General features: G+C 43.7%; 1 protein-coding gene across 1 annotated transcript; it reads left to right on the top strand.

Moving 5' to 3' along the window:
• The first annotated feature begins 139 nt into the window (after positions 1-139).
• Positions 140-14,404, top strand: efna1a (ephrin-A1a). The gene is made up of 5 exons (XM_062436038.1): positions 140-420; positions 11,473-11,768; positions 12,315-12,380; positions 12,504-12,629; positions 12,746-14,404. The coding sequence occupies exons 1-5, from the start codon at positions 323-325 to the stop codon at positions 12,871-12,873; spliced, it is 714 nt and encodes a 237-aa protein (XP_062292022.1). The 5' UTR covers positions 140-322; the 3' UTR covers positions 12,874-14,404.
• The last annotated feature ends 1,805 nt before the right edge of the window (positions 14,405-16,209 follow it).

The following is a 16,209-nucleotide window of genomic DNA, read 5'->3' as shown; positions in this document are numbered from 1 at the left end:
CGGACAGCCCTCTGATTGGTCTCCTGTGGTACACGAGGCGGGGCTCGCGGCTGTGGGCGTTTCACAAAACCAGCCTCCACGCAGCTCAAGCTTTCATTCACTACGGATTTGTTGGGCTAACCTGATCTCTTCACAGTTTTCATCCCTCTACTAATCTACTTTTTTTTCCCTTTAAAAGCTACACGCGTAAAGTGTTTATTTTTACGCGTGCAGTCTCCGGGTGCGCAGCCATTTTTACGGCAAAGTTTTCTTTTTCTTCTTTTTGCTCAATCTACCTGAGTTGTGTGTCGTCCCCCCCTGTACGCCTCCACTCTTCTCCACCATGGATTTGGTTTGGATTGTGGGCTTCGTTGTGAGCGTCTGCGCCTGGTTTGCTTCAGCGGAGCGACACAGCGTCTACTGGAACAGCACCAACCCAAAGTAAATATCTGCTCTGATATTTGTTTTTACATTTTAATTTAGTGCACTTGAACCAAACCTCGCGTTATTTTTTTCATCAATCAATGACTGACTGTTTGGCATCTCAAATATAAGTAAACTTTACCCAAATTCTCAGCGCAGATAGGATCATTATGATCCATATTGCATTTGAATAGTTGCAACTCATGCATATTCAACGAGGTTGTTGTGATGAATTTGTGATGGAAGCAACTGGCTGCTGTTGTCATGATAATGCAAAACGGTTGGGAGCCCCCCCCTCCTCCCCCCACTGGGCTCAAACCTGTTGTTACTGTTATGCTTTTTACCTGTAATACTTTGTCTAACCTGTTCAGATTTAATCCGTTTCGCAATCTGTGTACCTTTGCAACGGGATTAGTTACATCAGGTTATGCCATCTATTTATCTTTCTGTGCTGACAGAGAGCTAGTTAGACAGCTCGTACTTTGGAGGGAAGAAAGCTGCTTTAAATGGGTGAAGGTGGGGGGTTTGTGAAAAGAGTAATGCAGGAAAAGATGGTGATTTCCTTTTGCGGGGCTTGGGTTTTCATTTTAGGACATTTAAAGGCCTGCTCTGTGAATACATCTCCTTATTTAAAGTCTTTTGTACACGTGTTCCTTTTCTACATTTTTCTGACTTAAGTTATTTGCAGAACCACTTGCAGCAAAAATGGACCTGTGTAGTGCCCTGACACAACACTGTTAAAAATGAGCAAATTTGAGCCCTTCTCTGTCATGTTGGTTCTGTATTCATGAGGTGAAATCCTACAAAGGATTGCTTAAAGTTTTCCCTGGGAAGGGTTGTGTTTTTTGTCTTTCTTTTCCAGGTCTGACTCACAGCCATACGTGTTGAAATATCTGTTGCAATATCCTCTCCATCTGACAGTGTCCTAACCTCTGTGTGGAGTGGGAGGTTACTGTATCCCCTAAATCAAGAGATATCGCATTGGGGTTTACGTGGCTGTCAGGGAGACATAAGGGTGTTCATATTTCAGGTGGTAAGACGAGTATTAATGGTGTATGACAGAGACAGAGGAGGTAACTTGAGGCCTGCCCAGTAGGTCACGCTGTGGGAGAGAGATGGATTGCTCAGGGAGGAGAAATTGGATCTCAAATTGTCAAGGTTAGGGGCCGTTTGGGAATAAGTGGGGGTCAATTAGAATTATGGTTGATGATGGCTGGGGTGAAATGGCTCGGGGTATGAGGAGGGTTAGGTTTACATGCCACAAATGAACTTCTTCATGCACCCACATATAAACAAACCCAGGTACACACGCAGGCAGGCAAGCACAAACAGAGACTCCTGGCAGACAACTACTCAATCAGCAAGTGACGCCATCTAATTCAATCAATGTTGGGTTCACACTCTCTGCTGTGTAAACACCTAGATATTCGTTTATTCTCTCACAATCTTCAATTGTGTCCATCCTGATCTTCCCTGTGGATGAAAGTTCTGCATTTACTGTTCTCAGAAAGGCCATAATTACAGTGACAAAGTCTTTCACTGAAAATCAGAATGAAGTCCAGATCAGAATGAAGACCAGATGGATAGGCGTTTCATTGTGACCCTGCCGTGGAACGACAGTGGTCGTTGCTATACTGTAATCCGCCCGTTTGCACTTGCTATTTTTTTCCGGATGACTGTGCTAAATCTCTGCCTTTGGCTACTCTTAATCCTGTATTCGCAGAAAAAGCACAGAGTTTCCAAGATGTTTTCATTTGGTTCTTTCATTATTTCCAGCAATCTGCTGTCCCCTTTGACCTGTTACTTGATACAGTGTGTTGACGTCCATCTCTCTCATGAGATTTTATTTCGAGCCCTGAGTTTATTGTTCCATCCCCATTGGTCGGAAAGCTGTCATCAATCTCATTGATCTCAGATTGATCACTTTGGTCCATGTGGTGCAGCCTCATTTCCTTCTAATCTGTGTGTTTGTTGAGGGATTTAGCAACAGACTCATACATATACATGTACTGTTCTGTTTCCCTGCTCACTACTAATTTGTGTAGCTATGTGTGTGCCGGGGGCCCTGCTGACTCCCAAGGTCGTATCCGCCTGTACTTTAACGACTACTTTGTTTCAGCATGAGTGAATCTATTCCTGTCTTTTTTAGCACTTTATGACCTTTCCTTGTCAGGAAAATTTGTCAAAAGACTGAACCTTTGTGTCTGATTAGCAACCGCTTAATCACCAACACGGCTTGATTCCCAGAAAGAGGCTCACCAGTGTGCCCAGTCAGCTAGGATCCCAGCATGCCAGCGTGTGTACGTGTCTTTGTGAGTGGAGTGTCAGTGCAGAAGCCAGTAAATGTGTGAGCCCTCACATCTTCAACACCGCAAGACCTGAGTCACTCACACACTCTCATACACATTAACCCAGTCAAATGCACATGTGTTATAATTGATGTTAACATTGTCCCCAGAGCCCACTGGACTACTCGCCTCCAATGTGAGGCCATAATCTGCTCATTCACTGCTTCTTTCTCCCCTTTCTCTTTTCTCCCTGCTGACAGAGCATGAGTAGACCTCCACTACCACCACCACCGCCCCCTCCTCCTCCACCTCCTCCTCCTCTGCTTTGTACCTGTCTCTCCCTCTCTCCAGCACATCCCTCCCCCTCTTCTTGGCCAGGTTCCCTTTTCCAACTTGGTTCTGTGGTCTCGAGTTTTTGTGAATCTGTTAACTGTTTCGTGGCTGGCTCGCGCGCACACACACACACACACACACACACACACACACACACACACACACACACACACACACACACACACACACACACACACACACACACACACACACACACACACACATACTCACATCTGTTTGATCCACTGTTTATTTTACCATCATCATCGTCACCCTTTCTGTCATCATAAACACATTTTTGACTTAATCCCTTCTTACTCTGAAGCCTTTGTTGTACTATGCCTTTCTAATGAGCTCATTTAATTTTAGGAAAAGCCACAAAATAAGCTTACAGATTTCTTTTCGCCCACCACTGCTGGCTCAGTTGTTTAATTTATTTGACTGAATATGTTTTTTTGTGCTATGTTAGCTCAAATGAGGGAGTTATTTAAGGTATGTTTCACCCACATGAAGGATTTTCTTGGTATTTATCCAGTCAATATGGGTGTTTTGTGGTGCTTCCCATACAAATTGGGGAATGGTCTTCACGGTGAGCAATAGAAAGAGAATAGTAACTGGTGTGACCGATTGAGGGTCAGAGTTCACTATGTGATGAAGTGGCACGGCCTCTATCAATCTGTCAGTCATTCTGTCACGGCGGTGGTCCCTGAATACTGGCTGCCACTCAGGCCAGCCCTTCTTCACATGGACGTGGCTCTGCCTCTGGGAAACTCTCATTCTTCCCCCTCCTGTTTTTGGGTCCCCTTCGCTCCTTCACCAGCTTTTATCTCAACTTTACAAGCTGTCCCTTTTCAGTCTATTATTTCCTCACCTCCAACTCTGGTTCTCTGAGAACGGGGGAAGGAGGGAAACATTCTAAGAGGTGTGGAATTTTTTTATCGTTCTTGGCACCCATGGCGATCCGTCACAAGGCACTTTGCCCTTTCCTTCACGCTTTTTTTCCCTTCCTCTGAGCTCTCTCGCTTAAAGCTTCCTCCTTCTACCTCTCTCTGAAAAGCCACTCTAGTCTTCCCAGCAAACCTGCTTCTTTTTTCTCTCTCCTCTTCCTGGTCTTTTCACATGTCTGTCTGTATATTCTTCTGTCATCTTGAGTGTCTTGCTGAAGTAATGGAGGTGGTAGAGCCAGTCTGAGAACTCATGAAAGCACTGAAAGGACAGGGATTAAATGGCCCAAAAAAAGAAAGAAAACAAAGGTATGAGAAGGTGTACGTGAGCACTTTCCCTCCGTGCATGTGGGCGCATGCATGTTTAGAGAGACGAAAGATAAGATCGGGTGGTCACATCAGCGAGTATGATTAGGTGGATGCAATAGATAAGGGATTTCTGCAATTTCCAAGTAATTTGAACTGGAGCTACTTTCCTTGAAAAACATCCAGGTTTCCCACTTCACTTCACAATCCGGCCTTCGTTCTAAACCCACCACATAACCCCCTCCCCCTTCGGTGAGCATTTTCTTCAGTAAATTCCTAAGTCCATCTCCATCTTTCTCTCGCATTGTCGGTCCCTCTCCCCTCCTACCACCCTTAATCTGGATTTGTAATCTGTCTGGTGAATTCAATCTGGGGTAAAATACTCTGAGAGATTGACAAACGGATGGTAATCGCCTCTTATAGGCTCAATGATCACTGAAGTGTGTGACGTTTCCTATCTTTACAGTCTGTAATCGTCTGTAAGAAGACTTTACCTTGTGGACCATATTGACAAGAGCCAGCATTTCTTTTTTCTTCCAAAAGCTGATTCTCATCTTGTTCAATATTCCCACTTGTTGTTGCAGTGGCAGTGGCAGGAGGGCTTGTTTTATTGATCACATTAGATAGTGAATCAGGCCAAAGGTTTTAACTTCCCGTAGACGGGCTGCTTGGCGTTACCAAGGTCTGCACGCTGTCTGCTGTGTGTTCCCCTGTGAAGTGCTGCACTTCCTGGCTACGTCTTTTCCCGGGAAAACAGCGTATCCTGTCTACACAATAAACAATACAGTTCTCACACACTTAACACACGCAAGACCATAAAAGTCTGGACTCAGGAGCTGATTAAATTTCCCAGGCTTGTATGAGAAATAAACACGTTTCAACTCTGGCAGCAAGAATAAGTACATTAGCAGTGATTAATAGTGATTAATTGATTTTATGAGGCATGTGCAACTGTCGAGCCTCGAGGATGATTTAGGATCCGCCTCGCCCGCCTCCCCTGCTGTCAAATCTCTGCCTGTCTTTGTTTAGGGTTCTCCTCTGATCAGTGTCACCCCCAGTCAACCCCACCAGCAGTTTCTCTGCCCCCTGCCCATCCTCATGCCTCTTCCTTATCTTCGCAGCAGACTTCCCCTGCTCCTTCCCACCCTGCTCCTCCTTTGCTCTCTGCACTGCTTTACAACTGTTTAGTCCCACGTAAAAAACACAGAAGAAGAAGGGCTCCACTAGTAAACAGATGTATGATTATAGTACAATTACAAATTGAGCCTGCACTTTCTCTCTCATGGTGTGTGTGAGGGTGAGATAGAGTGTGTGTGCGTGTGTCCTCCAGACTTATTTGTCTAGCTGTGGTGACTTTCAGTATATATGTGCTTGAATGAGGAAGAATTAAGCAGCAAGAGTCAGATATTATCTCTGGAAATGAACCATTGTGTTTGTTTTGTTGTGTAAATAAGGGTCATTGTGTAACTTTTGTTTTGTTCCTTTTTTTTTTTTGTCCTGTTTGTTGGATGGCTAGATTTAATGTCCCTGCTGTAAAAGCTGCTACCCCCTAGAGGCCAGTTGTATTATTACCATTATTACTACTAGATATCTGTAAGCAAGAGCTGCTACTACTACTACATTAAATAAACTATATAACAACTGTGACTTGTACTCACATATTATAAATTCCCCATTGAATTCATTAAGCTATAAGCACAGACTGTATTTGCAGGAAAAAAAAAACCACTGAGCTTGAATGTTTTATATTGTGGAAATCAATTCAGCAAAATCGATTTTTTTTGTACAGGTATTTGCCCCCTGAGAAATGTGATGTCAGCGGTGACCTTTATGTTCTGGCCCATATAAGATACAAATGGCTCTGGGGACAGCGTGAGACAGTTGGAAAGAGCATATGTATTCATCTAAGCCACCATAGTTCAGTGGAGTCAGCCAATTATTTTTCCTCTGCCGGACTTAAAGCTTTGTCGCTTTGCTCAGCGGCACAAGGAGCTCAACTAGTTCAGCCAAGAACGTCGGCAGAATGACCAATGATCCGGACAGACAAAGGTTGAAAGACAGACATAGAATGCTGATTGAGATGGATGACAGAAAGTCACACAAAGAATGAAGGCTGGAATATTATGTTAAAAGAGTTGGACCATATTTGTTTCTATGACAACCCTCGACATAACCATGCAGCATTGTGCTCGCCTCTGCAAACCGTGGGTCAAAAAGTTGCATATTTGGAATACCACCAGGACAGGTTGTGATTGGTTCAGCTAGTCTGAGGTGGGGGATGGACAGAGTTGACATGAGGATCTGGTTTGCTTATTGAGTGATGAAAGAAGGACAGAGAGTGGGAGGGGCTGACATTGATGGATGTATAGACAAAAAGATGAAAAAAAAAGAGTTTCGAGCAATAACATTAATCATTACTGCTTAACTAAGCTTGTAATACACCTCAGAAAGGTTTCACTTTTCTCTGATATGCCACCTCCCTCGTGGAGTTACGTGGCTTTTGCAGATATATCTTAAAAGAAACAGCTCCCTGGAGTCCATTGTCTTTCATTATTCTGTTAACACCTCTCACTTTCCCCTCTGCAACCCTGTACACACACTTACACACACACATACATAGTCAGTGTGTCTCTTTTTGAACTACAAAACTCCAGTGTAAAGGAGTAATACCCCTTCTCTGTGTGAGAACAATAGGGGGGGGGGGGGGGGGAGTGTCTCACCCCTTACTCTGTACCGAGCCCCTCGGCCCCTGCTCTGGGCCTGCTCTAAGCCCCTGTATTAAGCAGGGTCTGGTGCTGATGAATGGACCCGAGCTCAGCCTCTGCTCCACCCAGTAATCCAGGCTTGGACGAGCCGATTAGGTGGTCCCCACATTCCGGTTCACTCATCCGTGACATAGGCCAGTCACCTTTTAGGTCACATTAATGGCGTGTGTAAAAACACGGGATGAAAATAATCACGCTAATGTGGTTAGTGTAACTGTTTTGGCCCCAGAGAGACAGATCTTCACCTTTTGAGAAGTTAAGTAGACTTGAGCTCTTCTAGTCTGGTCAGATATGAGTAGTTCATCCTACAACAGCCTCTATGGACTAAAATAGATCTGAATCAATCTTTCAAGAGAGTATTTCTTTTCATGGCACCCGTGTATAGAAAGGCAGGTTAGAAAGGCACTTCTTGCTGACTGTCCATGTATAAAATTCTCCAGCGCTGACTTGGCAATTGTCCGACCTTTGATCCACGGTGCACCTTTTTCGCCTCAAAGGTCCAGCATTCCACAGGGCGATAGAGTACCGAGATGAGAGGGTGATGGATGGATGAAAGGAGGGGGGTAGAGGTAGACAAGAAAGCAAAACGCTAGCAACAGAGATTAAAGAAAAGAGATTAGACTCCTGCTCCTGAAGAGGCTCCAATAAATCAGGAATTCCTTCTTAGGAGAGGAGGACGAGTGGCCGGAACAGTCTGTAGTCTATTTTTCACCAGATTGCACGCTAGCATACAGACACACTCACAGATTTGACCACTTGACATTCCCTCACTGCTATCATCGCAGTTCATTACTGGCATTCATTATCCACCTTATCGTGACTGAAACACACTCCCAGATTCCTTAGAGCTCTATAGACAGATCGCACCCATACACACCCCATACACAAAGAATAACACATTTAAATGTCTCGGGCTTAGACAAACACACACGCGCACTGTCTTAGCTGCATATCTGCCATAGTTCCACAAATCATCCTTAAGTAGACAAAACATCAGCACCTCCATACTGCTGAAGCTCTAAGCGTCACTGTCATTAAAAGAGAGCATCCAGGGATAAACAATGTGAACAAAAAAAGACAGCCCATTGACACGTCGAGAGAAACAGTCTGGAAGGAGGAAATAACAAGGGACACACACTGAGGAAGACAGAGAGAAAGAGGATTGTGTCTGCCAAAATGAAGGTGGCATGATTTGACTTTGTTAGCTAAACCTTTTCACACATAGGCCGATGCTCTCTTTGAAGTGCGTTACTCCAATCAGTTAATTAAGTTGATGATGTGGAACGTTTCAATGCTGAGGCGTTAGAGGGAAACAAAAGGCAGCAGGATAATTAAAACTATTTGCCATTAATAAAAGGCGCTAGCCAGCCTCCCCGGGTGTGTATTCAGCCTCTGTTCTGTCTGCTAAGTGAAGTATTCCATCAGCGCAGGCAGATTGTGAATAGAGACACTGTATGAAACAGTGGCATTGATAAAGCAACTGTAGCACTCACATAGAAACTTTTACTGAGAGAAACTTCAAAAGCCATTCCCAGCTCAAGCCCTTTGACCCCCCCGCCTACCCCCGCCTACGCTTTTCATGCCCTCTGTCTCTCCCCAAACTCTCTCAGCCTAAAGGGGCTGGGAAGTGGGGAGCAGGAGGGCATAATTAACCCCCTCCAGGGCAACTTTAATACCCTTTTTTGTGTTTAATTGCGCCCCCCTTCGACCCTCTTTTGATGAACACATTGGGACCATACCACAACCAGTTTGTAATCAGGGCTCAGAGGGGAGAGGGAAGGATTGGGTATAGGGAGTTTGTTTGTGTGTGTTTTCAGTGTTTGCAGGGAGATGATAACTCTGTCAGGAAAAAGCAGACAACAGTGTTTGTTCAATAGTGTTATCGATTCGACTGGAATTGAAAGTTGCAGGGGGAAAAAACACTTTACCGCCAATCTGGTAAACAGAGCATGGCAGGCAAACTGCAGATAAGCACTAAGCTGTCTGGACCATGGCAAAATGATAATTATTAGACCCCCCCCCCCTCCAAAGTTGGCTGGAGCACGCTATTATCACCACAGTTAGATGGAAGTTCCATCAGTATACTAAAAAGGTGCTTGTTTCCTAACAGACCCATGTTGCTGTTGTAATGGTGTTGCTGGCTAATCTGGTCATCAGTATTGAGGGAATGCAGTCAAGCAGAGAGGGGTAAAAAGACGAGGGGGAGGGGACCAGAGAGGGAGCAGGAGTCGGGTCCCGGAGTTTGGAGCCACAGCGTCTGTCCTGTTGCCAGGGGGTACCAGGGGAGACCCCTGGCAACAAACAACAACACCAGCTAACGAGCGACAGGGGCCTGCGCCTGTGCACTTTGATCGTTAGTCACACATATGGACCTTGTCACACAAACACAAACTCCCCAAATGCTACTTGTTACATTTGGGGTGTTTTACGAGAAAATGCCAGAGTTCTCAAAGAAAAGTTAACTTGTTGAAAGAAATGCCCTTCACTGCAAGATTTTGGGGGGACTAAGGGAGTCAGTTTGGTACCCTGTGGGCAGCTGAAAAGTCCTTTAAGATCTGTTGATTTGGGTGCCGTGGTGGCCTAATGCTTAAGGCACATACCATATAACTGCAACATCCACCATTGTTACAAGTCACACTGCTCTCTCTCTCTCTCTCTCTCCTTCTTTCCTCTGTTGCAACACTGATCCTCAAATAAAGGCAGAAAAACCCAAATTATCTTAAAAAAAAGAAAGAAAGATCTGTAGATCTGATTTAAAATAGCTGTAAGTAACTTGATTCACACTGGCTGGCTGGCTGGCTGGCAGGCTGCCTCGTTTTGGACTGTTGAAAGCCTGACGAACCGTGCATGTATTCATTGCAAAAGCAACAAAACCCTATATTAGACACACATTCTCAGTGTGTGTTGTGAAAATATTTAAGTCAGTCAAATTTCATCCATTCTCAGGGAACCCCTGGTGACACAAAACAGTAGGAGACGGTAAACTGATAGGCATCGCTGGGGAACTTAGTACCGGGGGAGGAGATGCGTGTGTGTGTGTGTGTGTGTGTGTGTGTGTGTGTGTGTGTGTGTGTGTGTGTGTGTGTGTGTGTGTGTGTGTGTGTGTGTGTGTGTGTGTGTGTGTGTGTGTGTGTGTGTGTGTGTGTGTGTGTGTGTGTGTGTTCGGTGGGTGCAAATAGTAGGTAGCTACTGCTTTAGGTTGTTGATAGATGGGAATTACTGGGAAGTTAGTGTGCGTTTGTGTGTATTGCTAGCGGCCTGCTACCACTTCGGGCTGGTGATAGATGGCTTTGGCTGAGAAGAGAACATTAGCTGTGAGCCGCCCCTGGAGCAGTCAGGGGGAAGGGGACAAAGCTGAAATACCTTTAGTGGTAATTCCCCGGAGATAAACTCATAATATCTCTGCTGCAAGAAAAAAACAGAGGGGCAAGGAATCGTGATAAGGCCAATTTAACCTGCCTCAGAGTACACTGAATTGTTATTTAAATGTTCAGCAACAATTGACTTTGAAATTCCTGTGTGTGGACATTTAAAGCAAATTAAAACACTGAGAGGTTTTCAGTGGTCACTCTTTGACCTAGGTTAGAGAAGAGAGGGAGGAAGTTTTGTTTACTTAAAGACCGTCATAAAGAGGGTGGAGGAGTGAAGGGAGGGATGCAGGGAGGAATGGAAGGGAGGCAGACAGTCTGACTGTCTCTCGTCTCCCTCTGTATTTGTAATGAGAGGGAGTGTGGTGGGGAGACAGTTACAGGCCGTCACCAGACTCATGTTGCATTTGTCAGTCTCTTTCTAGTGTTAATGTATGGGTTAAAACATGACGGACCTTTATTTTTATCCATGTCCCTATCTTGAGTAAACCAAGGTGTGTGTGCATTTGTCTGAATTTGTCATTATGTATTCAGCTTCTCCATCTGTGTGTGTGTGTGTTTGTGTGTGTGTGTGTGTGTGTGTGTGTGTGTGTGTGTAGCCCTGCAGATGTCAATACTCATCTCCTGTCTTGACAGGCTAACTGACTGCTAATGTTTTTTAGTAAACATCATCCAGCTCCTGAGGGATACAGGATCAATGTACACTCGGTGCTAACTCTCAACACAGCTGCAAGCGGCAGCAGCTACAGTGGCTTCACGTTCATCCATATTTATGCACATGTTCTCTGCAGATCATTCTTCCCCTTATTGCGTTTTCCCTCTTCATTCCACTCCGACACACACATATATCTTCTTACAAGAAACACTCTCTTTATCCTGCTCTGAATCTCTCATTCCCAGGCCCCTCAGTCTTTCCTCTGATTTCCCTGTTGTACACTGGCGTGTAGCCGATCAATATATAATCACAGGTTTTGAGGCTTATATTTATTACCGGTCCGACACTATAACCATGGTTATCAGTCTCCTGCCACTTGCCTAACTGTCCTCCTCTGCCTCCCCCCCGCAGGTTTCTATGGGACGACTACGCTGTGGAGGTGAAGCTCAATGACTACCTGGACATTGTGTGCCCCCATTACCCTCAGGGTGAGGTGCCGTTGCTGGATGCCGAACGATACGTGCTCTATATGGTGGAGCGCGAGGACTATGAATCCTGCAAGCCCCAGTCTTATGACCAGATGCGCTGGGAGTGCGGCCATCCATTTGCTCCTCACGCCCCTGAGAAGTTCTCCGAAAAGTTCCAGCGTTTTACTCCATTTACTCTCGGGAAGGAGTTCCGGCAAGGAGAAAGCTACTATTATATCTGTAAGTGTCACTAAAGATTTTTTTTTCAGATCTGTCAATTTGTTTGCCAGGCAGTAGTGCAAATATTTGAAATAAAACTACCTACAAGGGCAAAGTGCTGTGGGTTTGGTTTGTTTGTCCGCTGACCCTGATATGAGTTTGTTGGACAGCTCTGTGAAACTTCACACGGACACAAACTGGGGTGTCGGCTTATTTTGCCACGTTTATGCATACTTACTCTGCTAGAGTGTAACCACAAAGAGCAAGCAATGTTGTCACCCTGACCATGGCTGTAATTAGATAAACGGCAGGACAAGACACACTTCGCCTGGTCACAGATGGCTTCCTAAAGCTTTGTGCCTGTGTCAGTCTGTTGCCAAGTGTTTGTGTGTGCCTCTCTTTGTGTGTGTGTGTGTGTGTGTGTGTGTGTGTATGTGTGTGTGTGGCTGTTGTGTGTGTGCGTGTGTGTATGCACACATGCATGAAGGTGGATTAAGTGGCCAGAGGAGGATAAGTGCATTAGTTAGGATGTTAACGCCTGTGTTGTTTCTTCCCTCTTTCCTGTAGCCAAACCATTACACCACCATGGACAGGAGTGCCTCAGGCTTAGGGTGGACGTAGTAGCTGCTGACGGTGAGTCTCGCTACCCTCCTGTCCGAAAAGGAGAGCAGCACAATCAGTTAATAACAGTCGTTTTAAACTACTCTAAGACCCAAGCAGAGTAATTGATGGCATTTTTCTTTTCTTTTTTTTCAGGCTCCCAAGAAGCCAGAGTGGCTAAAGGAGGCACAGTTGGGGCAGGAGTTGGAGCTGGAGCTGGAGGTGGGGGTGGGGGTGGTGGTGGGGGTGGGGTTCACAACCCGTCCAACAGACTGCCTGCAGGTATGTTGCCCAACCCTGTGTCCTTTCTAATTATCCCTGACCTTAAAACAATCCAGCTTTACTTTGGGGTGTAAATATGTGGTACTAATGTGTTTTCTTTATCTCCCATCTTCAAGCAGATGACCCGGTGGTGAGCCTGCCAGAGGTCCAGAAGAGTGTGCGGACAAACTCTGCAGTGGCAGCTACATCTCTCTCAATCCTCTCATTGCTAGTCCCATTTTCATTACTGCTATTGTTGCACTGAGAGCACATGAAAGAACTGTTGTTCGCAGACAATTTTTTCAGGGACTACAATGAAGACAGTCCGTGGGGAAGAAACCACTGACTCAAAAAGACAGTTTTCCATGCCCAGTGCTGGCCACAGGGAGAGACAATTGAAGCCTGTAAAGTTCAGATGGACTCACTTGCACTAAATGTGCTCATTTGAGACAAAGTATGTGTGCTTCGTCTTATTTTTCAAAAGGTGACAGTATTTTTGCTTGGAATTATCAAGCTCTCCTTGATTTGTAATTGTTGGGGCTTTTTTTCAACAACAAAAAAACCCAACATGAACCTGTTTGGATGATAACCCCTCAAGAAAAAATGAAGAAGCTGAAGAGGAGGCGAACCTGGCCGAAGAACAATCAAGAACAAACACACAAGCTCTGGTTGAATTCTATAAAATATAAAATTATCTGGAATAAATCCACATTCTAAAGTAATCTACTACCTTTTGAGACAAAGATCAGTCATCTCTCCAACTTGTACACTATTCCACCCTTGAGTATTGTGTACTATTTGTTGTATTGTTATTGTAATGGTATTGAGTGGCATTGATGTCCCAAGTGATTACTTTCTCAAATGTAGCAATGACAGACATGGAGGCTGTTCTCATGACTACCATTCCTTTGCAAACTCGACCATGTGCTTAAATACTGTAGCACTATTACTGCACAGTAAAAAGACGCCAACATACACTCCACAAGAGTGCTGCACACAAACACACACATGCACACACACTGACATCAGACGCTCTGTAACACATGACAGACACACTACATTGAACTGTTACATGTACATTCTGTGAAGATAATTTATAACATTGCAGCTGAGACGTTTTACTGTATATACTATGTGCTCACAAAATGAAATGTTTACCGTTGGCAATGGAGAGAGCTTTTTTTTCTCTCTCCTAGTAGAGTTAGTGCTTGTGTGAAAGGGAAGATATGTGTGTTACAGTGTGAGTAAGATAACATGCGCGAGCTAAGGAGCGATTGATTGAAAGAGCGATAAGACAAAATGTATTTCTGCCAAAAGCAAACACTGAGATGTTGTGCGTACCACAGAGAGGCTGGACTTCTCTGTTTGTTGGATCTTGCCCCTGTATTGGATAAACTGTCCGACATGAAGAGCTGGTATCAAATCTTTAATTACAACAGGACCCCAAACCCTTGTGTATCATTGTGCTTTCCATTAGATTTACAGTTGGAAAACAAGTGTACACATCTAAACACACAGCAAAGTAATCAGCTGTTCAGAATAATTATCACTGTTATTTGGAAAAATTCTTGTAATCAGTTCACAACAGACACGACACGGCATCAAACCGAGTTGCCAAGCGCATCTTCACCTGACAGACTGGCTTGAACAACAAAGCACAACAGTGTATGACTACCGTTGAAGTCAGTCTTTTTTTTAATCTGAATCCTTGTTACCTGATTTTTGTACATGTGTAAGTAAGATAAGTGTATAATATGTATATATATAAATATATAGAAGATTATATAAAAGACCTGTTTGATAAATATGCTAAATGTGAAAAATTCATGTGAAATAAAAAACGATATTTTTGGAAAACCAGAACAGCTTCCTTGTGACTATATATTTATATAGTTTAAGAATCCAGTTGGGTTTCTAGCATTACTGTAAAGGGAATATCAATTTTTTTCCCTTGAACCTAGTTTGATCTTGGTACCAGAAAGCTTTCAGGAAACCCAGCCCATTTTTCCTTTTCATTATATCATAAAGATTTACACAGAGGAGCCAATATCACAGATCATGGTTCAAACACACTAATGTGACAAAAGTTGAATAGAATCAAGGCCAAGGTGGCCAGAGACGGGAAAAGCAACAATAGAACAATAAAGGAATACAGGAGAGAGTGCTATGTTTATCATTCCCATTAGGACAGCCTTTTGGTGTGGAGACAAAATACACAGGTGTGATCCTGGTACTGTCTTAATCTTAGCCTTCTGACGAGCCTCCACCCTGTGCTGGAACATTCCCCTCCCAACACTCACACTCTCTCTCACACACACACACACACTCCTCTTTCTTCCAACCACGATCCCTTACTCCTCTGCTAGTTGCATGACAAGCCATTGTTCTCATCTCTCCTCCTCTTGTCTCTCCCTTCCCAGGGGAGCTTTACGGCCGTGACAGTAAAAACAGCTGTAGCACCAAAAACTGGTGCCACAGCCTCACAACTCCCCAGTGTTTTCAAAGGGGCTGGTCATAAATTAAGGCCAGTGGACAGGACTCTTAACCGCCCGACCCCTAGAAAGGGCCCCACTGAGTAGTATCTTGTCAAGAGGAGACAATTCTTTTTATTTACTTGCTCGTTCAGCATACCAGCTTGAGTAAATGTGAACTACAAGTGTGAAACCTTTAACGCTGTAGTAAATGTTGAGGGTAGTCAGGAGATAAACAGAGCAAACATGGAGCAAGGAAAACAAGAACATCCTGAGGGCAATGTCGTAACAGGTTTATATGAGGAAAAACTCTATATGTTTGCATTAGATCAGAAGCATTATATATAATAGTAGCAAGACCAGTGTGAATCAAAATCTCTGCATGTTGAGAATACGATTAAAGAAGGAGGACGTTGTTTTGCAAGCATTTACATTTACAGTGTATCTTAAATCTAGCATCAGCTTGTGGCTCCCATGTATTACCATTATATTTCAGTCATAAAGCTTAGCATCAGCTGTTTAAAAAAAAAAAAAAAGAGAAGAAATAATCACCAAAATTTGTAAAATGCAGAATAGTGTTTAACAGCAACAAAAAAATCTAACCATCTGGATGAAAATATGTCCTTTACGCTGTTTTCCAAGTTTCGACTATATTTCCAGTCCAGGTAGCCAGAAATGACATATTGCCATGCTAATTTTAATATGGCATGGAAACAGAAGTGTATGAAAATATAAAATAATGTAATATTAACATAGACAAATATAACTGACAATTATAACAACTTTACATTTTGTTTCCAGTTGTACAATTTGAACAGGGACATGAAGTCATTTCCAGCTGCCATCATTGTTAAGATTAGGAAACAGTGGTGCAACTTGGGGAATAGGTTAAAAACCTTTTTGTTTTGTTTTATTATGCAGCATATGGAACATTTTTATTATCCAGATGCCTAGAGGAATTTTTGAGAATTCTTGGAATACCTTCAGTGTTGTTCAACATCCTTTTTTGGTTTTTCAAAGATCTGGATTTGGGTGTACTTAACTCTGACTCAGATGTGGCAATACATAAAAGCCACAAACCTGGGTTTTATTAATTACATTTTTAATCAAAATTAATTCATTGGGCTTTA

Source organism: Scomber scombrus, chromosome 16 (assembly GCF_963691925.1).
Source record: "Scomber scombrus chromosome 16, fScoSco1.1, whole genome shotgun sequence".
NCBI lineage: Eukaryota > Metazoa > Chordata > Actinopteri > Scombriformes > Scombridae > Scomber > Scomber scombrus.
The sequence above is the reverse complement of the archived record's forward strand: the minus strand, read 5'-3'. Positions and strand labels throughout refer to the sequence as shown.

Excerpts from the sequence above, each read along its gene's own strand:
- efna1a (XM_062436038.1), top strand. The coding sequence starts at position 323 with ATGGATTTGGTTTGGATTGTGGGCTTCGTTGTGAGCGTCTGCGCCTGG. Across the intron at positions 11,769-12,314 it reads AGAAAGCTACTATTATATCT|CCAAACCATTACACCACCAT; the intron begins GTAAGTGTCACT and ends TCTTTCCTGTAG. Across the intron at positions 12,381-12,503 it reads GGACGTAGTAGCTGCTGACG|GCTCCCAAGAAGCCAGAGTG; the intron begins GTGAGTCTCGCT and ends CTTTTTTTTCAG.